Raw genomic sequence first — 22,525 nt, 5'->3', positions numbered from 1 at the left:
ACTCGTGTTTCCCCTCAGATGGGATTTCATTTCTGCTACACTTCTTGTTTTGCCACAAGTAAATCTTGGTGACACAGGGAGCATTCAAATTTTTTTAGGCTCACTACCAACTTTGACAGAAAACAAAGATAAATCAACAGCAGTATTAGTATGTCCAAGGTTGGGGAAAGAAAACAGGCCAAGAAAGTTTGCTAGCAAAACGTTTCTGACACCCTTAGGTATGGGGTTAGTTTCTAAATTTTTCATATTTAGGGAAACAGCTCTTGGCTCAGTACTGGTGGTTTAATGATAAAATTTTCACAAATCTTTTGGAAATTGCTTGGTAGGACATGCAGGCCACCAACCAATAAGTCTAACTGCATTACAGCGGCAGTTCAGCCTCAGGAAAACATTTTTGTGTGCCAGAATGTTATTTTGGTTTTGTTTAGTTTTTTATCGATGCAACATTCTAATAAAACCAATAGTTTTGTCATTCTGGACTAATGCTTACTGTCAGCAGTCAAAATGGACTAGTGAATCCATGCCTGGCTTTCTAAGCACATCATGATGCACACAAAACCAAACAGAAATAATGAAATATCAAGCGACAAGAGCTGACGATGAATCAAACAAGAGTGGCAGCAAATTCATAACAAATTCAGAACAAGAGGCAGTTCTGTACCATCCGGTTTTCTGTTGCACTTACCCGCAGGAAGCTGTCCAAGGAACCGTTTTCCATATATTCAGTAACAATCATAACCGGTTTACCTACAAACAGATTACAGGGGTCAGGCATCTAAAGTGAATACGTAACGATCAGTAAAAACAGCATTTCCCAAGTGTGCCCAAATTTTCCAAACCCTGAGGATAATTTTACATTTAGAAAGCAAGCAAAAGATGCGTGGGCAAAAGCAGCTCCGTCCACAACGTAATTATGATTCCACTGACATCAGCACAAGTACAGTCATGTCAGGATAAACAGATTGGATTTTAAGCAGCTCAAGTCCCAAGAAACAAAGCAAAGTATCCTGTATTTTCAGTGTATAGCATCTTATCCATCACTGCTGAATATTCTGTACCTAACTGTTGAATTCATGCAGTGAAGCTGGTGTATTCTGCCGTGCATTTTCCCCCAGGTTCCCTCTAGGAAGGGAACTGGGCACTTGCTGGGCAGGGAGCCGCAGTTTCTCTCGAGGTGCCGTGCTCTGCACGAGCACAGTCAACAAGTTCCTCAGATACTACTCCAAGGGAGAGAGTAAGTAGCATACTTGGAGGCACTAGCCCTCAGGAGGGTATTCACAACGCACTTAAACTACTGAGCTGCAGCATTTTCCTGGCATAAGCCGAGGAGAATATTGGGGTGGGGACACAGATGGAAAGGGAAGTGCAGGATAAAAGTAAGGGAGGACACTGGGAAGAAAGCCCCCTTGCACGGCTGGGGGTTAGCCCTCTTTCCAGGAGCCCTGCCTCCCTCTGCAACGCAGTGGCTGACAAGAGGAACCCCCCCTCCCACCAAGCACATCGTAGCGATGCATCCACTGGGCAGTGGCCAGCTCTAAGGGAACAGCCCTGCATCCTTGAAAAGCCTCTAATATTTTTCAAAGCTTGCCCACGCAGGTTCAGATCAGTTTTTGAAACCATTCTCTCTACCCTAAGGTATTTTGTAACACGACCAAGGTTTTATATGCAACTCTGACATGCTGGAGAGAAATGAATACAAAAACTTAATGTCATTACAGTGAAGTTTCCAGACAAAGGTCATTGCCCTGCTAATATTTTACCATCGTATGGATTGTGTTATTTCATAATATTTCTAAAGCTTGGTTTATTTTCTCTTTGTGCTAGAGAGAAAGGTGGGTGAAAGCGTGAAGTTATTTCAGGCGATGAATTATTATTTCACATATAATGCAGGAAGGCATCTGACCACAAAAGCATGATGAAGGCCTGCATATTGCATAGCGGTCATGGTGATATTTCAGCTTTTAAAATTGAACAGCATGAGGCTTGAAAGAGGTACCCAGTATAATTAAAAGTGAAAAAAAGCCATTAAAAAATCAAAGTAAACGGTAACAACTCCTTTTCTGTTTGTTTTTCAGAAAACACAACTTTTACCAAATAGAAATTCTTCAAAGGGATATATTAATTTCAAAGAATGAGTTTAATATAATGAGAAGAGAATCCTTTGCCCTTTTCACATGGATTAATGGGTTAAAATATCTTCTTTCTGCTGTGTGAATGATGTGTTATACTGTGGGAGTCACACTAATGGGGTATCGACAATACCCCATAATAATAGGAAAAAATGCTTTAATCAAAACATTAATCTTAAATTATATAGGATATGGTGCAGATAAAAGACCTAACAATGTAAAGTCTCAAAAAAAAAAACCAAAAACCCAAAACAAAAGAACCCAAACCTGTTGCTTGCTCACTCCTTTTAGCAAGAAATACGCAGTGCAAGGAAAAGTAGCTAACTTACACTGTGTGTAACGTCAACCCAAAGGTGTTTCTTGTAACACACAGAAAATGCTGCTGGATGTTTTGAGTAAAGGCCATGTACTGATGGGGCTATCCAAAACTTTCTGTGATAAATCCACATACTTGGAAACCAGGAGACAGTTGCCTGTTTTTTGTATAAACTCCGGCAATTTTAGGACACGTCAGAAGGCTGAAATTAGAGTAAGAAGATACGCCTTTCAAATTATTAAGAGAGCATCCTCCTGCCTTGCTCACCCAGACTCCGAAAGCCCCAAGTGCAGGGTTTCACTCTCATGCAGCTGGGAACGTGTCCATAACAAGAAGCATATGCTCTGAAGGAGCACGGGGCGCTTTTAAAAGAACATTCTGCATTCATTTATCAAAGCACAGCCGTTTATACATGATAACAACTTGTGTCAACAGTGTTGCCGAAATTTATTATACTAACAGGTTACAAATTGCTGTAAATTATTAATAAACTAAGCAGAACATGCACGCTGGTTATTAAGACTACTGCCTACAGCGCGCCCAGGAGACCGGTCGAGCGGCAAGAAAAGGCAGAACAGAAATCAGCGTGAAGCAGGGGAACAATCCTGCGCTGGGGCAAAGGGCTGAAGCTGTATCTAGTGGGTGCACCCCCTTCGTGCTGCTGGTGGGTTGTCCCACCCGCAAACCAGGGCCACCCCAGCTCCAGAACTTCTCAGACCAAACGGTCTTGTCATAGGGATGGTGGCTGTTGCAGTTATTAGGAGTCGCTTCAGAAGATCTGCTCAGTATGAAACGCTAAAGCATGGCTAAGGGGCGCCTGTCGAAAAGAATGTGGTTAATGAAGAAAAGGTCATATTGCCTGTGCCTGCATTGAGAGCCATCCAGCAAATGCTCCACAGGCTCGCTACTGACTGTACAGCAACTAACGCTTTTGAGTGAGATTTAATACCTACCATTAAGAAGTATGAACACTCGCTAACTTGTTATTACAGTATATTGCTTTGGTTTATAAATAATAATAATAATAAAAAAAACCACACCACCAACAAACCCCACAACCTTCTTACCCTTCTACCACCCTACAGAATGTTATAGCAAATAAATGATTACTTGCGTGTATGCCATATAATTTTACCCAGTAAAATGGATACAAATAGTTCCCGAGCTGTTTCCTCAGCTCCTATATCCGAGCTATGCGGAAAGGGTGCTGTATCCCTGAGGCTTTCATTGACTTCAGCTGGGAATACTCAGTGCTTGCTCTCTCATACTGACATGTGATAGGCAGCTGGCACTCCCAGCCCCCCCAAAACAGACAGCAGGCTGCTGTGAATACAGCTGAGTAGCAAACTTTGTAATAGTCACTTACACAGAATACAGACAGAATTAGTAATGCACATTCAAAAGCAATGCACAAATTCCTGCGTGCACAGCAATTAAATTATTTTCTCAAGTGCCACAGGAATACAAAATGTAACAAAATAGATTTTAGCTCAGCTGTGTCCTGACTGATGCTGGCGTTTCAAGTAATTTTGGGACTGCAAATCTTGTTCTGACTGTACAAAGCGTGTGTCATTAAAAAGCAGGAGATAACTTGTATTTGTACAGGCAGCCCGGGCAGCCCTTTCCTAATGGAACCGCGAGACCTAAGCTGAAGCGTGACTTCTTTATTATTTAAATCAGCAAAACAGACTCATGAATCACACCTAGAGAAAGCATTATTATTGTAATTCTGTCTCCTCATAACACCGAGGGGTTTAAGTACCCTTCACTAGTTACTTTTAGACATATTCCTGTGGTTATTTTTTCTTTCATATAAGTTGTTGCAGTAAGCTATGAAATTCTTCTATACCTATCCATGCTTGTGAAAACTTGAATCATGCAATTTTAAAAAAAGATTCCTGAAAACCAATAAACCCACCCACTTCGCAACAAAGTATTTGGTATACTTCTGCCCAGTTAAAACTGGAAATCTCCTCAGCGCATTCCAAGCCGTTCACTGAAATGGCAAGAGGTTGCTTTGCCAGCAGAGTCCTCTAGGATAACTAGGAGATATCCTACCGATTTTTCCACTCCCCTGAAAAATCTCAGAGCATTCCTGGTTATTTTTTTTAAGAACACCTCATATAAAATCTTATTGAGCTCTCACCTAATAACTACTGCAGGTAGATAAATCTGATCATCAAATTTTTATCACGTTATGCTGCAATGGATGTTTAGAAAGTGTAGCTGAAGTCTCTGAATTTATGTGTCACAGAACAAGCCCGTTTTGGTGCTTCACGCAACCTCACTCTTCTACTACCAACTATTTCTGCCCTTCCACCTCCAAGTGGAGGACAAGCAGCAGCACAAGCAACGAGAGCCAGAACTTGCCTAAATGGGGCAGCGTCACCAGCACCAAATCCCACCAGCTGCTCGAAAGGGGAAGAGCAGGTAGGATCCGGGTGGCTTCGAGGAGCTGCCGTGGCCGCCGTGGGAAAGCTGGGTGGCAGCTCAAAGACCAAGGCCACCGTTCAGGAATTCCTGTTACAAACCTGCTGTTTGCCAGCATAACAACAGGGCAGCTGGAAAGGGTTCTGCAAGTATGTTACTTTTCCAGGAGGGTACCGCACGTGGATAGAGGTTTCAACTACTTTTTTGGTCACAAAAAGAGAAGGTGATTTGTTACCATAAACATAGACAAAAATATGCTTTAACAAAAAAAAAAAAAAAAAAAGAAACAAAAACTGGAAGAAAAAACCCCAAAAAAACCCCAACAAAGCTACACAAACAAAAAGGAAAAAGAAAGAGAGAAAAAGAAAAAAAGGGGAAAATAAAGAAAAAAAGAGAAGAGGACAAGAAGAGAAGAGAAAAAAGAAGAGAAGAGACCACAAAGCGCAAACCCATAACAAAAACACCCAAAGGCAGATTTAGAAAATATCAATTAGTAAAAGTACACATATTATCAAAGAAATAAAATCAAATTTACTGCTGACAGCTTCAAGCCCCAAGATTTTTATTTTTCTGAGATTTTACTAAGAAGTATAAATTCTGGAGGATCAGGATCTTTAAAATGCCTCATACTGGTACACACTGAGTATCACACCCAGTGTTTTCCCTGCATGAAAACCATGTTGGAAAAAGTCTGGACTTATTTATTTACTAGTATCTGTTGCTGTAGCCAGGTAGGCTGTTCATTAATTTGCGCTAAAGATAAAATCTAATGATTTAGTTGCAAGCAGAACACATTGCTTCAGTGCAATTAGGGAACCTTAGGACATCAGACTCCACGGCTCCTAACAGATTATCAGCCACTGCCTCTTGGCCACTTCGTAGCAATTTGTAGCTCTGTAGTTTATTAAACCTGATACTTTATTACTGAGCTGCAGCGTTCTACAGAAATGCTCCTTTTCCCCCCAAGTCCCCTGTATTTTTATTCCTCAATTTCTCCCAGCTCGTCAAGCCAGGGCAGTGTTTCTAAGCTCCCAGCAGCCGGAGAGCAGCAAGGCAGCGAAGGTCCTGCAGCTGCGTGGTGGGCAAGACCCTCGACCACCACCAATGTGTTGTTGGATCCTGCAGCGTGGGTTTAGCTGGTGCATTCACATGGGTAATTTTTTTCCTGCTTTTGAGGAAATACAATATATGTTGCGAAAGCCAAACTCTGTGTTTCTGCTGTCATCTCTTTTGAAGGATATTTGGTACATATTGACAGGGTTATGACATAAACATTTCTGGAAGGGTTTGGAGAGCATAAACGTGGGTGATTCTAGTTTTTATTTGCTTTTGCTCTGTCTTGAGAGATCAGCAAATCACAGAATAAATTAGGTTGGAAGGGACCTCCAGTGACACATCCCATGCAAAACAGATGCCCCTGTCATCTCTTACTTTTAGTGACGACTCCCTCTAACCGAATGATATTAGGGTGGTCAAACTGTCCCATGATGCTGGCTTCTCCCAGGAAGTCCCTTCTCTGTTTTTCAGTGTAGCCAACTTTCAGGGTTTTGATAGCCACTGAAATTTCCTTCTTCGAAGGCAGCTTTAGGCGCCCACTGCACACTTCTCCAAACTCCCCTAAAAAAGTGGAAAAATGACAAAAGATGAAATGCAGTTATTTCATGGGGATTTAAGAAAGAAGCCCCAGCATTCAGCAGAAGTCCCTGAAGTAGGATGTTTACTGATGGGCCATGGACCAGAGCTCCAAAGGAGGCCTTTGGGCAACTACTTTGCATTTCCATGCTTAGGTTCTCCAGCTGTCAAACTGGACAATGTCACCTAGTTACACTGCATAACCAGATGACTGCAAAAATGCAACCAGAAAATTCCCTTTTTGTTTCAGTTGATGCACTTTGAGACAACAGTAGGAGGACTAACTGATTAATGCAAGAGTATCAGAATAGTCATGCCTCCGTGTGAGCACTGCACTCTTCATTTCTACCCAAACAGAGAGAGTACAGTTCCCAATTATTTTATTTCTTTCAATTAAAGTAGCAGGATAGTTCATAAGATAAGGAATTTATCTATGCAGCTGCAAAGAAAAAAGAAATCCATACAAACTATCTTTGTTCTACCACTATTCAGAGAGATCTAATCGTGCCAATACACACTGTCACTATGGGACTACGGGACTTGATAGTCCACCGTGAATATCGTGCCCACTGTGTGTTGTGTGAGATCCCTCAACAGAAGATGGCAGGTATCACTGCATGTCTACTTTTATATAATGTGGTTTATCCTTTGCTATGTAACGTCCAAGGAGAGTGCACAGGGAAAATCATCGTAGCATTCAAATAAGCAAGTACGAAATATGTTCACAAAATGCTGGAAGAAGGCATCTCACTTGAAAATTTCTGCATTTAACTCATGATTGCATAAAGCATTTAAGGAAGTCGCAGTATCATAAAAAACATTTGAGCAGCAACTGACTTTTGATTCCAAATTATCCAACCCTCTACCTTAGATTTCATATATCGTGAATTGCACACGCACCCCACTTAAATTAGAGTAGCAACTTTTTGTCTTTTTGCTTAAATGACAAAATAATTGAAATAACGAACACCCCCCCCCAAAAAAAAAACCAAACAACAAAAACAAAAACCAGAGAATGGATAAATTATACAAGAAATATGATGGCAAGAATTGCCCTACATGATTATTTATATTTAAAGACAAGGAAAACACTTTACTGAACAAAGAAGAGAAGAAAGGTGGTTTGTTTTGTGGTTGATGGTTTTTTTTTCAAGAAACTAGAGGGTGTTGCTGGAGGACTTTAACACTCATTTTCCAACAATACATGCCTGTTCAGGTTCTTTTGTCAAAATACACAAGATCTAAATATATATTAGCCCCTCATATGCCTTATTTTGGCATGTATCAAGTAGCCTTGTATAGAAAGTTTAACTTGGAAACAAACAAACCCTATAAATCTAAATCTAGGTGGCATAATTTTTTATGCAAACTGGGAATTTTGTTTTTATTTGTGAGTGAAATGGAAAGAGTGATTGTACTGCTTACATAGGAGCTTTTCCCAACTGAATGTGTAGTACATCGAAATTCTGAAGATGTCCCCGCTTGTTGCAGGGGAGCTGGTCTCGGTGACCTTTAAAGGTCCCCTCCAGCCCAAACTATTCTAGGATCCTATGGTACTACGCAAGAGCATTGCTACGCCTCTAAAGAGCAAAGGCACTTGGAGCTCATTTGCCCACAATGGCTCTTTTTTTATCTCTGCAGCTGATTGTTTACATTAAGCAACATCTGTGAAAACCAAAAATGACCCAAACCCACTGAAATAAGATATCTGTAATAGGCACATTTAAATCATGTTGCTCTTCATAGACTTAATGCTCAAAAATGTGATGCATTGACAGCCCTTCACTGTTGACTTCAGATGTGGTACCACATGGGATATATTTTAGACGTTACATTCAGCCCATTTATGAGCAAACTGAAATTAGTCTTTCATCAGCTTGCCATCAATATGGCTGGCATTAAAGTCCATGTCCCATCTGTGCCACTGCAATTAAGGAGTGATAAAAGGGAGTAATATAAATGACCAGGATCTTAAAAGTCAGGGCTGTGTGCTCACGTTCAAAAACTCAGGAAATTTGTGTTGTTTATACACAACAAGGAATGAGAAGGGACATAACAATAGTTTTGGCTAATCAACATTATGCTTATAAATAAGGTGGACACCAACTCCTTTTTCTATACACAAAAGGCAAACCAAAGTAGAGTTGCAAATTACAATAAAGGTCAGTTAGATCAGGAAAAAAATTCTAACAGTAAGGACGCTTGGATGGCGCAAAAGATTTTTTAGGGAGACTATTAACTCTTCTGTCTTGGAGACTCTGAAGAACAAGCATGTCAAGAATGGTACCTAACAAGTTCTGTTTTGGGCAAGGGTGTGGACTTAATGACCTCTTGAGGTCAGTTTTCAGCTTTATTTTCTAAGGGTTCTCTGCTAGACAAAAAAAAAAAAAAAAAAAAAAAAAAAAAAAAGCAAATGTGTTACAGGGTGATGACTTTTCTCTGTTGCTAACCCAGGCTAGATTTGAATCAAGAACACAGAAGTGAATGTCACCGTGTCTTATCACCAGCTGCTAAGCTGCTCCATCCTTTAGGCACGATACTGTGCTATTAATGGAATAACCAAAAAAAATTAGAAACAGGATATATCTTTATATACATATATACTACTAACATAGCACTTACATTACATCCATCATTTCCAACATTATTTGTATTTCAGGCTGCCAAGACGGGCAGCAACTCAGAAAATGAATTGTAAAACCTATTACTAGTAACTAATGGGTGCTGAGTTCTGTTCAGACTTCCTAATTAAAAATACTCAACCTCTGCAAGCCAAAATGACCGGTATACTTTACCAAGAGCAAACACTGCTTCAGTTCAAAGAGTAAGCCCAGCTCAATACTGTCAGAGCACCACAAAGAGGAAGAGCAAAGCACGTCTTGAAAACAGAGGGAAGGGAAAAAAAGGGCTTGAAATAAATCTTGTAAAGCCCAGCTTTGTCTTCTTTTCTATGTTTTAATGGTCCAAAAAGCTCTAACAAGCTAACCCCTTAACACTATTGTCAGTTACTGTCAACGGAGACTACAGCTATGATTTCATCAAGCAGTTCAGCAATCAATCCCTCATTTTGGACCGGAATCATGTGTCTGATATTTGTTTGACTTTTGGGAAGGGAAAGGTTACAGCTAATGTCCATCAACACAGTTCCATTTGGCCATGGCTGCAGAAATTAGAACTTGGGTGATTAAGTGGATTCCACAAGCGCCTCAAGGCCAGTGCTGCAGGAGACTAAAAGTTGGACCCTTCCTAACAACGGAGCTTACTGCTGTCCACGAATATAAAATGGGTTTATTTTCTTGGAAAATGATTTCACTGGAAAAAGCTCACTGGGCAGCCCAACTATGTTAACCTTTGGCTCTTTTGTATACAGGGCACTATGGATGCTACATAAGCCTACCTGGTCAACACCCATAAGTGGCACGAGTTACGCTACATCTTTTGCCTGGAAATCATTATTACATGGTCCCGCTAGATGGACTGGATCTCATCAAATATTGTTTAGGAGGAATAAGGACTTGTGTTTGAGTTCGAGGGTGGAAAACCTGGCAGTGATTTTAAGAGATGAAGTTGATGGCTTTTCACATAAAGCCTTTCTGAAGTGTTTATTTTTAATTATGCTACACACACAAACATTGTATAACCTACCCTGCAGAGTGATAGGTCTATTTACGTGTGGAAAGCAAATAGATATTATTAGGAGAGCTGTTCATGATATAAAGATCTCTCTTAAGGAGATCTTAATTTCTTTTTAAATGGGCTACTTAGTGCATCAGTGAATGGCATTTGCTGTGCATTTAGACCCAGAGGACAAATAAAAGATGACTCTGTGAAATTAGCTACTCCCTTCACTTTGTTGTGTCTTAAGTCACGATTGCGCTGCCGTGCACAGAACTCCCTCGGAGCTGGAGAGTCAACTGAGCTGAATGTTTCATAAACATCATGAACCTCAGCAATGATCTGCAAGTGCTCCCTGAGACACTGCCAGCCTTCACAATAAGTTCATGGACCAGTAGTCCCTAAATTTTAGAAATACTTTGATTAACAAGAAGTTATCCTACAAGTATGTTTAAGCTTTGAAAGAAAAGCAAATGCTTGTTTTCGCGTTCAGCAAAGCACATAGTTAAATCCATCCCAAATTGAGAAAGTACTTTCTGTAGTATTCTTTTGCTATCCAATTGGCTTTAAACTTCTTAAGTGGTTTGCTGAACTGGGTCTGTAAAAACAAGTGAGTTGTTTTAAAATAAAAAATCGCTGTAAAGAAAAATCTGGAAAAGTGGCTCCTGAACTCAATTTTCTTATGCTTAGCCTCCCACCAAAATCCCTCGTGCTCTTCTGGAGGTTCTTTTGGACAAGAGTATTTCCTGATTGCATTTGGGTGTGTTTTCAAAGCTATGTAAGCTGCCCTCTCCTCTCAGAAACTTCTGGCTAAAGCTGTGAAAAATGACTTGGGAAAGTACCTCAGAAGATCAAGATTACTTGCCTGACTTGAAGGTCTCATTACTTACGTCACACTTCAATGCAGTTAAATGAATCCCTTCTCAAATCACTGTCTTCTTATAATTTCATTCACATTTGCATTTGTAAAAGAGAAGGGCAGGAAAAGACCAAGTCATTCACTCCAATAAGTCATTGACTCAAGTAGGAGACAGGAAACACCTTTCTGCCTTGGGGGAGGAAAGAAGCGTTCTTGCAGAAGCAGCCTCGAACAACTTACTCTGAACGCAAAAGCTGCCCCGTGTTGGATGGGACAGCAGTGTGCAGTGATGCTACGAATGCGTTTTGGAAGCTCTGAGCACTCCATAGCCTTATTTTCATCTGGTTTTCCCTGCTTGGCTCTTCCTGTTGGCATCTCTGGCAACTGCTCAAGGAAATGCAGACTGTAACGCCGTACGTAGTTTAGGCTGCGTGAACCTGAGTCACCGCCTCCAACAAATGGCGTTAATATATCTTCAGTTCATGCTTCAGTGTAGAGGACCTGCAGGAACCCTCTGTCGCTTTTACTGGCGTGGACAAACTTTTTAAACCACCTGACTCTTTTAGGACATATCCCTTTTTTGAAGCCTCTCAGAAAACTCCTCCTCCATTTTCAGAGGTCATATTTGGCCAGTTTGGGTTTACCTATTACTCCCATATGCATTCTGATTAAAAATAAGTCCAAACAATGAGCTTCGGGAGGGACAGAGAGCTGCTGGACCATGTCCAGAGAAGGGCAATGGAGCTGGGGCAGGGTCTGGAGCACAAGTCTTGTGAGGAGCAGCTGAAGCAACTAAGGTGGTTTAGTCTGGAGAGGAGGAGGCTTGGGGGAGGGGGGGATCTTATCACTCCCTACAGCTGTAGGAGTGATAATATAAATACAGGAGGCTATAGGCAGGTGGGGGTCGGTCTCTTCTCCCAAGTAACAAGTGACAGGACAAGACGAAACATCCCCAAGTTGCACCAGAGGAGGTTTAGATTGGATTTTAGGAAAAAACTTCACTGAAGGGATGGTCAAGCATTGGAACAAGCTGCCCAGGGAGGTGGTGGAGTCACCACGCCTGGAGGTGTTTAAAAACCACGTAGATGGGTGCTCAGGGACATGGCTTAGGGGTGGGCTTGGCTGTCCTGGGCTACTGGTTGGGCTTGATGATTTGAAAGGTCTTGTCCAGCTTAAACGATGCTATGAAATATGACACATCATTCATTCTTGTGAATCTGTTTTCTAGATTCATATACTGCACAGAGCCCACATTTGTGAACAAAGGCCCCTGAGAGTCTGATAAGAAACATACTGCTCTCGGCCTTAGCTTTTCAGTAACGCCTTCTCTAGCCCCACAGCAATTCTCTGCTATGTGCAGTAAGCAGCGCTGCTGCCTTGACTGAAGATGATGGGGAACAGTGCACTCTTGTGGGGCAAAATTAAAACCAGCAAGAAACAACAATTCTACCTTTGCAGAAAATAACCTATCTTCATACGAGGTGCTGAGCAGCTGCAGTAAGACAGGATGAATACTGTTTCTTTTTACTGGGTAATTCAGGAGATGCACTGAGTACAGTAGCTTGGTTTTATGTGGTTTGGTTTTTTTTCCAACTGAAAACCTTTTGCTATGGACTAGGAGCCTGTCTCTCACATCTCATGATTTTAATTCAAATACTAGATTTAGAGAGAAGCAAGAAATCAATAATAAAAGAACCAGTAATTTTCAATGAATTAAAAATCAATATTACTTCTCACAAATGCTTTAATTTATCAGGAAAGCTAACACTTTATGATCTTCTGACTTGACAAGACAATCTGCCACTTCAAGAAGCAAACATGCATCTTGTCAGAAGCTACATGCTGCATTGCAACATGGAGAACTCAGTGTGACGAGACTTTCTGTAACCTGGCTCCTCTGCTACAAAATCTGCTCATTTTGACAGTTTGCCTTCTGTAAACTCAACTATCTATGGCGTCTGTATGGCTCAGACAATCAGTTATCAGACAGACAACCCCTTCCTCTTAAATCGATAATTCAAATCCAAAGCAGTGACCAAAATCAATCCAATGACCAAAGGTCACTGCAGTCTGATGGATGTGGGGTGACTGGTATGAAATGAGTTTGTGGTTTCATTCAAGGCATAATAGTCAACAGTCCTTTTAAGGGAAAAAAAAGAAAATGTCTTCACAGTTGATACCATTTTCTGTGCTGACAGATTTTAAAGAGAAACATAGAAGTGAGGCTGAACTCTCTTTTCACTCCCAACAGTGCTGTGTCCAAGTGTGAGTTGATGGGTGTCCTTTGAAAAACCACCTTGCTATCTGCTTTCTCTGGGGACAAAAAAAAATAGAACTGTGTGCCTTTAACTTTTCCTAGGCGCCAAAGTCAGCTGTAAATATGCCCTACTAATTTGAAGACTTTACAATGTTTTCTTTCCAGCCGTAAGTATAAACCCAAAGATGTAAAACAGGATATACAGCAAAAAGCTATTTTTAATTCAGTATATCTGGTAGTCATTACCTGCTCCAACTACTTTATCGATGGATATATTAGAAGCATCTAGTTCCTTGGCAAATTCATGCACAGCTTGACTGGGATCCTCATAGGTATGCGGATCTACGTAAGTTCTCAGGCCTGGGAGTTTTACTGTGTAAAAACAAATTCAGAGAGAAAATGTTATTCAGACTTAATTAATCCTTCTAAAGAAAGCTCGTGAGACAATAGAAATCAAATCAATAGAAGAAAAAGGTATACTGCTTCTTCATATTAAACTGCTTTCCATGGGTCTTCAGGAATCTTAATATAGAATGAAACCAGAGACACTAATGTAGTTATTGCACAGAAGTCTGAAACCCTATTTTAAATATATCTGCTCTTGCCAAATTTAGCTGCTTTTCAGATATTAAAATATTACCCATCCCTCCCAGCTTGCTACGTTTAGGTGCTGCCTTATACTGTCCCTCGCACGGTAACAACAAAGAGGCAAGGAATAAAACATGTGACGCTATGGTCAACCTGAAAAGTTGTTAGGAATATATTAAGGAGACCACATTAACTTATACTTTTTCTTTCAGAGTCCTCCAACAATGCATAAGAAAAGCAAATTATACATGAGCAAATGCACCTCTGCCTCAATCCCTCTGCTAGTATGCACAAGGATGGCAGCCAGTTGTTCCTGTTACTAAAGTCTGGTTCTAGTGCTCCATGTTATTTATTTCGTCCCCTTCCGTCGTTTCCCGGCCAGGGATTGCTCTCTTTGCCCGGAGCAAGCATCGCTTCAAATGACTGAAAGGTTTGAAGGGCAGTTTCGAGCTCTCCACATCCTTTCCTCCAGCAGGACTGGGGGTGGGAGGAACACATCACGATTCCCAACCTTTTTCTCCAGAAAAGATTGCTGAAGGCAAAGCAGTCTCATTCCTCCTCCCCAGCTCAAGGTCCTGCTTGCGCTTGGACCCAGTACCTCGTGTGTCCAACTCTGTGCTATTTTAGGACACAGAGATGATGGTTTTTTCAAGCAAAGTGAAATAACCGTTACATCCAGCTTGAATTTCTCTGCTGCTGACACAAACCCTGCATTCCTGGACATGTACTCTAACTTTTCCTAACTGTACCAGTTGGTCTTGTAAAAGATATTAACTCCTCCTACAAACACTGCCTTGACCTACTCAGGAATATCCCTTCCAGCTTGGCATTATTATACTGCGTCAATCTGTTGACTGCTAGAAGAGTTAAATCTTTTTTTTTGCTGGGGTTACACAGATGGGAGAAAAATACCTTTGGACTATTAGCGCACACCATTGTTTGGTCAAACAATCCCAAGTGTACGTAAAAGAAATAATAATCGATCTCACAGATATTTATTGGCCTCAGAATTGACAAAGAAATGATAAAACTGAGTTCCCAAGCTAATTGCCTGGAAAACAACGCAAACTAAGAGCCATGCTCCTAACACAAGGGCTGCGTGTGCACGGCATTAAATGCCAACTGTGTTTCCTTCAAGAGCCTGATGATTACAGAATTACTTGCAAGTAAAACAAAAAGTAATTGGCTGTATATTGCTGTTGGTTAAAAATCTTGTAAATGCTGCTTTCCATCCATGCTGAATGTACATTACAGGCTCCCTCATACCCCCAATAAAAATAACAACAATTAAAAGCTGCTGCACTGTGGGTTTTTTGGCTGCAGATTTTTAATGCTGACCCCAGAGGTTCCCAAGATCAGGTGATGGTGGCTGCAAGGAGAATAATCCCTTCACACCAATAATTAAGGGCAGCCTGTATGGTAACTGGCTTCTGTCATGAAAAACAGATAATAAACACATGCACATGTGTTAAGCTGTACTACTTTACAGCTCATTCTGTGCAAACATAATAATTTACATTTTCATTTTAACAGCATGAATTGCCCTAAAGGTAACAAAAAAATAAAAAGAGCCTAGCCAAAGAAGGCAAAGGGAGAGGATCTGAGGAGGTGAAACATTTTTGCTCCTTTGAAGTAATATTATAGGATTTGTAATAAGGCTGCAGGGAATAGTTCATGGCTGGGGCCTTTTTTTAAAGTAATTCAGAATAAACTGACTGAAATAAACCAGCTGCTGTATTTAAGATGCTGAAAGTTTACGACAGCCATGGAAGTTACTTTATCCTTTTTTAGTTCACAGGAGCAATTTGCTTATTCTTTGAGAAAGACTGCAATTTAGTAGAATAAAGTTTCAACAGCCACACACGTACATACATACAAACCCTAACAGATAAATATCTGCAAAATCAATAAACCATTTTCAAGAATTTCTAACAGGTCCACGATCAGCTCTGTTTCTTACTGCGTAGTGAATCAGCATGGCACTACTCAGAAAACAGTACATAAATATCTAAAGCCAAATTAAAAGCAATTTAATCCCCAGGAATTTAACAGCACTGACATGTTTAAGAATAGTGATTGCAACTTTCCATTGTGTGGGAGTAAGGAGAGCAAATTCTGACCTGTTATTTGTCTGTGACACTTTCTTTACTGGCTGCTTTTATTTTATAACCTCATTAAATTTGGATGATGAAGCATTAATTCTATGGGCCACATGTAACCATCTAGAGTTTTTTGAGACTAGTTGGTTAGGGGTTGTTGGGCTGCACGAGGCAAACCCTTGCGTGTCCCCTGACAGTGCCGGGGGAGGGGCACACGTGCTGGGATATGCATGCTCACGGGGGTAAGGAGGGGCTCCCAACGTGAAATAATAAAAATATGAACAGTCAGAGAACAGTTACTCCATTGTCACGAGGATTAGGAAGCAGTTCTAATTTCCAACTACTGCAGGTAAATCCCTCATTAAAATGTTAATTCAATTATATTTGGTGGGGAGGCATCTGATTATGGTACCAGCAGCTCTCTCCTTGCAGACGGTACAGCGCCATTGTTGTGTGCAAAAACCCACGTACGGGAACCTCACAACGTGCTAAGTGATAGAAATATATGGTTCAACATGGCTTACGTGGTGCAACAGGATTTTTATTTGGAGCTGAAACAGTTTCAAAGACAAACAACTGCTTCTTATTAAAACAGGCTCATTAGACACCAAGAGTTGTGGGAGTGAAAAAAAGGAATTTCCAGACTTGGTGTTTTTGAAGGGTGTTATCTTCGCCCTATAAGGATGAAAAAAATCCAAAAATGCAGTGATAAAACCCCAAGATTTCCCCCTGTCCCTGCTCTGGAATTTTGAACTGTCACCTTCCTCTCCCCCCAGCTTTTCATGCTCCAAAACTAATTTATTTGTATTTTAAGGAGGGTGGTGTGGGTGGAGCTTTGGCTATGATCCAGTCTTCACCATCCACAGCCTCTCCATTGTGGCAAAGTGCTGCAGGGCTGCGCACCCTGCAGAGGGGATCCAGCGTCAGAGAGGAGCTGAAATGCTGCAGGATGACATTCCCCTCCAGCCACGGGCCATAGCAAGTTCTTTCCTGGTAGCCAGGGCACGTGCCTGGCCTCAGAAAATCAGTGCTTCTTCCCTTCAGTGTCTCCTGGACGGGATCTTGCTCCACACTGTTCCTTTCACAGGGCACAGCTGAATGACCCCGAGCAGCCACGAATAAAGTCCCATTTAGACTTATTAAAAATAGGCATGCAAACAGCAGAAATAGACAGGCTTCGGGTCTGGCTTTTGAACATGTTTCAAAAGCAGCCCAGATTCCTCAGGGTGAGCAAAATCTCACATCCTTAACTCCAGACAATTTTTGTGACACAAAGATAATGTAAATCGAGAGAAAGGCTCCCTTAGTCCTGGATGGCACCCAAAGACAGCACAGACGTATTCGTTCCTGCAAGTGGGGAACCAGGACTTACTTGAACAAAACGTGTTTGTAAACACAACTGGATTAAAAAAATGCCATTAATTCGTGAGACACTTCTTTAGTAGTTATTCTTAATTTAAGAAAGTACTCCAAATCACTTTTCAGCCTGTGCTTAGAAGAACTCCAAACTAAATTATTAGCGGGTCAATTTTGTCAAGGAAGCAATTTTCACAGTCCCTTCAGTAGTCATCAAGACAGGTTTCATTGATTTTATATTTTGCTTTGGGAAAAAAAAAAAAAAAGAAGTAATTTCTTAGACGTTATACAGCTGATGAGGAAGCTGAAGCTACATTCTGCATTTCAGTAATGCACAGCAGAATCAATATGATGTTTCTAACCACACGCATTGTTTGAACACAGACAGCGATGTTTTGCTTATTACTAACCTGAACACAGATGAAAGATTTTGAAACAAAGAATAATTGTTTGGGGAAAATCTCCTTACCCACAAGAGAAGAGATAATTCTCTTCCCAATTTCACCTTGGTTTAAGTGAAGTATGACTTTTTGTTTTAAATTGAAAAATACCAGTTATCTAGGGGATGAATTCAACAGATTGAGAAGCATTAAAAGGCTGCAAGTAACTTACAATGGCCATTCCCAAAATGCAGTCTTTTCTCATCAGTGCCATGTTTAGACTTCTTGTATCCACAGAATCTACAAGCAACAGAGAAAAAAGATTAATATAGAGAATTTTATATGTTCACTGCAGGTGGAAACAGAATAAAATGTTTTCCCTCCACAATTAAATGCCTGTTTGAAAGTTTAATGATATTTTCATTCTCTGTGCCCTATAGAGGCATGTTATGTTCTCAGGGAATTTGAGGAAATTGGCTAATGAGAGGATTTGTTGATTTTTGACCCCTACAGTTTAATTTTACAATTGCCTAAGAATGTGTTTATAGCATTTTTTAACAACTGCTGCATGATGGGGGCTGCTAACGTTAGCGGGCTCATTATCGAGCGCGAAGCAGTGCTCGGAGCTCCTGGGCAGCAGACAAAGGAGAAGGTGCAAAGCAGCCCTGCCGCTGCCCGACGCCACCCAATTTGCCACGCTCGTCAAGGCCCCTCGGGAAAATGGAAGTGGAAGCAACTCAGATGACAAACTAACCTCCCAATCAAGACGTACACCACAACCGTGAGGAGGATAATGGCTACTGCCGCTGAAATGGCAATCATTACGACCTGGCTATTCTCACTGGAAATGGAGAATGCTGGAAAGTTAACACAAAAATATATAAATAACCCCCCAACACACATATAACATTGATTACATATCATACAGGGAAGAGACAGATTAAATCATCACTGTAGAGCATTGTGTTTCCTGCCAAATATTTCATCTGCTAATTAATTTTTCATCAGACAAATAAATACAAGGGAAGAAAACCAAAGACTCTGGTCATCTTTGACAATTTACCAAAGCTGTTTCTGCTACTGCTGATTGTAGTAACTGCTGTTAAACTGATACTTATATACAAACATATATGTAAATACAAACATGCATATCATGACATACGTATATTTTGTCATGTTCAGTGAGGAATTTTTCCTTGGCAAGAAATTCCAGCCGGCCCATCATCACCACCCTTACTGTCACTTCTGTATGATGGGAAGTGATTTAATGCATTAAGCTTGATAGCATCCCTGTGCCAGCTGTGAAAAGCCGGAGGCACTCAGAAGCACATGGAAGGACTATCCATGGTTAATCAATGTCTTTCAGAAAAAGAAAGGCTGTTTTCTGCCTTACGCTGGATGCTTCCCTGTGGTCCCTAAGCATGGTGCCACGTGCACTGGACTGCTGTGCAATGGCAGGACACCTTGGGGTCTTAGGTGTTGTGAACAACCTTCAGCAGACACCTACCAGACTCCCCTGAACACAGCAGAATTAGGCTCCTCAGCGCTATGCTTCAAGTTAACTGTCCAAACTGAGCAGCAAGTTTGCACTCCTGGTCCCCACGAGTCAGGCAGTTTGTGGACGGGACTGCTTGGAGTCACACCGTTCCCCTGGGGAAGAAGCCTCTGCCTATTACAGTCCTGCGACTGCACTCACGTAGCTATAACTTAGCAATAGGAACAAAGTTATGCCATTTTTTGTCTCTCTGTGTAACTTGTACGCTCATTATTGAGATGTGCACTGCTGTCTCCCGTCACCTGCCACATTTTTGGACAGCTATTTTTTCTTTTTACTTTTTTTTTGTGATATTACTTTGCAGAGAAAACTCGTTAACCTCTAAATTATGAAATCTGTTATCACTGCAACTGACTTTTTCTCCTTGCTGTACTTATTTGTCCTATCTGGAGTTAAAGTTTCATCCAGTATGCCAAAGCTATGTGTCACCATAACAACAATTCCTAACTATTTTTTTAAACAAGAAGCCTGTCTGCTTTTCAGAATAAGACCTGATGCTACTACTCTAGGTTACAAGCTTGCTGTTTTTAGCAGAGCACTTCTTGCACTATGGCTTCTCAAGCCTTATCATGAGTACATGAATCAGCCTTATGAGATAGTAATCAGAATTATAGCCCTTAGTTGTGTCATAACTCTGAACAGCAGATATGAGTATTCTGTGGAAGTCTGACCTAAAAAGCAAACAGTCTTTATGCATCATCAGTCTACATCAGTAACCAGGCACTAGGTAAAGACTGACTTTTTGGTGCATGAAGCCACTTTCAGCTTCTAGCAGAGAGAAGGTCTGACTTACTCCATAGTTAACAAGTGATAAGAAAGTAACATTTAAAGACTGTGCGTTCTATTAAGACTCTTTCTGATATAATAACACAACTTGTAAAGAATACCTATAAGGTCATCAGTTAAATAATGTTATACTAGGCACCAGAGAAAAGAAAAAGGAGTGCTGGACCAGGAAATAACTTCCCCCAGGCCACCCAGAAATGCAGTGACAGAGAGAAGGGACCCAAACAGCTCAGCTCCCTGACCAGCTGCTCAGCTGAGTGACCATCCTTCCCGGCCTGGGCATATTAGGATCATCTCAGGGCTACGCAGGAGCCATCAGCAATGCTCTGCAGTAGTGTGGAGAACTACACACTGACCCACAGGAGTGATGGACCAATATGATATTAATTCTCTAGGAGCAGTGGTTTATAGTCCATAGGGTTCAGGCCACAAACTTGGAACATTGCGAGGCTGTGAATCTGTTTTTCTATCAAACCTCCCCCCTTGGCAGGAGCCGTGGTCTAGCAAGGTATCAAGGCATGAGGCAGAAGCCGGGTAGGGAATGGAAAAAAATACCACCTGTGACAATTACAGTATATATACCCTTTATAGCATGTTTAACATTTAATGATAAAGTTATATAGTAACGTTACCCAGAAAGACACATCATAAATAGTTACGAGTTGCATTTACTAAACCAGAGAAGGAGTGAAAGCAGTCATTCGGATCAGTCAGAAACTGGCCAGGATGGTGGCATAAACCATTTGAACCAATACATACAGTCTGGACTGGTTTCGAATTCAAACTTGCGGCTGTTTGTCCCATATCCAGCTGCAGTTCGGGCTCGGATTTGGAAGATGTAGGTGGTATCAGGTTTGAGGCCGCTGATGGTAACGTTGGTGCCTTTGGCTCTCAGGATAGTATAGCTTGTCTCTTGTTCCTGCTTTTGGGAAAAGAAATCATCAGATTAAAACCTCACCCTAAAAAACAGGAACAGGAGGTGGTTGGTACAACATTACCACACATCACCTGGAAAGCACCAGTATAATTTTTTGAGTATTTATAGCCAGACAAATGCTTGTACAGCCATACAATTTCAATCAGCTAAAAATGTTTTGGTTAGCAAGAAATCTAAATCATTAGAGCTTCTACAGCCTTGTGCTATAAATCAAATAGTAGACATGTTGACTATATGCTATTTCATTAAATAGCTTTGCATCATTCTGTCTGTAGTCTGTAGCACAAGAAGAAAATCAAGATGAAAAAGTTATTTAAAAAACCATAAACCAGCTTTGCCTACTGCACTGAACTGGAAGTTATAAGAGGGCAACTTGGACATTTTAGGGCTCTGCAGAGCTATTGCAGGATGCAGTTTTTACTGCCTTGCCTTTTACAAGACAGCATTTACCTTTGTAACAGTCAGAAGAGAAACTCCACTCAGGCTCCTCACCTCAGCTCTGCCAACAGGCAAATATAAGCAGCTTTCTATTATGCTATAGAAAACTATGAGACTGATGCATCCATCCTCATGTGGCCAAACCCCTCCTGAACCTGTTCCTGAATGAGTCGTGGGTTTTAGCAGCCAGAAACGGGTGTTTGCTCCTTAGTGCTTTTTGCTGAAAAGCAAAATGTGTGTCCAGTACAGACAATACACTCAAAACCACACTCTGCTTAATGGTCACCTATTTCTGTCATAGCAATGTTTTATATAAAATGAGAAACTGACCATTTTGTAATTAATTAAGAAATGGACCGATTTGTAATTTGTAAGTATAAAGCTACTTCTGATAACAGTATGTCTCAGTCCCACTGTAAGTACGTCTTCTAAAAACTGAAGCGTGCATTTGGAGCCCAAGGTATTGCTTATTTTACTACAGCCATCCTGTACCAAAAGAGCATTTTTGGCTTCCTAAAAATGGCAGCTGGAACTGCCTCAGAAAGAATCTTGGACAGCAGCCACACATGTGGGGAACTGTGAGAATCTCAGTTGTTTAGGTTCCTAACCATGAACTTTTTTTTATTCTGGAGGCGGTGGGGATTTCATACGCTGCCCTTTTACTTTGAAAACGCTGAAATATACAAAAAACATTGAGTTTTGCCTGGCTGGAAGCAGAAGCTGAGTTAACGTATGTTGGATGAGAACAATCTCACCTAATTCCCCCTGTGTTTTTGGCATTGCATAAGCTTGCAAGGTGCTGACATTTCCACTTTGACAACACTTGAGTGCCACCGCACAAGTACAGAGGTTGGAGAACACCCAACACACGCATTGCCAAAGCCACGTGAAAACTGCAGGTGACCAGAGCTTTCCAGTGTGTTTGCCCTGCTGTGCTGTCTAGAGAAAGTTAGGTTTATTCTAAGTTAGGAGATGACCATCAAAAACGGTTCACTTGGGTGCTACAGAAGCCTGACTACCCTGCTCTTGACTGGCTTTGATACAGAAAGAAACATTTACACCATAGTCAGGGAAATTGCCAGAATCTCCACATAATATTCAATATTATGCACGCGACTAATCACAGTGAAGGGGAGGAAGAACAAAAC

General features: G+C 41.1%; 1 protein-coding gene across 2 annotated transcripts in view; it reads right to left on the bottom strand.

The window, feature by feature from the left end:
• EPHA3 (EPH receptor A3) overlaps positions 1 to 22,525 on the bottom strand; it is a 231,260-nt gene that overhangs the window by 32,636 nt on the left and 176,099 nt on the right. The window contains exons 7-12 of one of the 2 annotated variants that reach the window (XM_055802903.1): positions 20,762 to 20,924; positions 18,416 to 18,518; positions 17,894 to 17,961; positions 13,485 to 13,610; positions 6,307 to 6,492; positions 686 to 747 (exon numbers count right to left, since the gene is read on the bottom strand). In XM_055802903.1, coding sequence (XP_055658878.1) covers positions 686 to 747; positions 6,307 to 6,492; positions 13,485 to 13,610; positions 17,894 to 17,961; positions 18,416 to 18,518; positions 20,762 to 20,924 — 708 coding nt within the window. The remainder of the gene's footprint in view (positions 1 to 685; positions 748 to 6,306; positions 6,493 to 13,484; positions 13,611 to 17,893; positions 17,962 to 18,415; positions 18,519 to 20,761; positions 20,925 to 22,525) is intronic. The other variant, XM_055802904.1, reaches the window with a different exon arrangement.

Source organism: Falco peregrinus, chromosome 4 (genome assembly GCF_023634155.1).
Source record: "Falco peregrinus isolate bFalPer1 chromosome 4, bFalPer1.pri, whole genome shotgun sequence".
NCBI lineage: Eukaryota > Metazoa > Chordata > Aves > Falconiformes > Falconidae > Falco > Falco peregrinus.
This window is presented reverse-complemented; position numbering and strand designations above follow the sequence as displayed.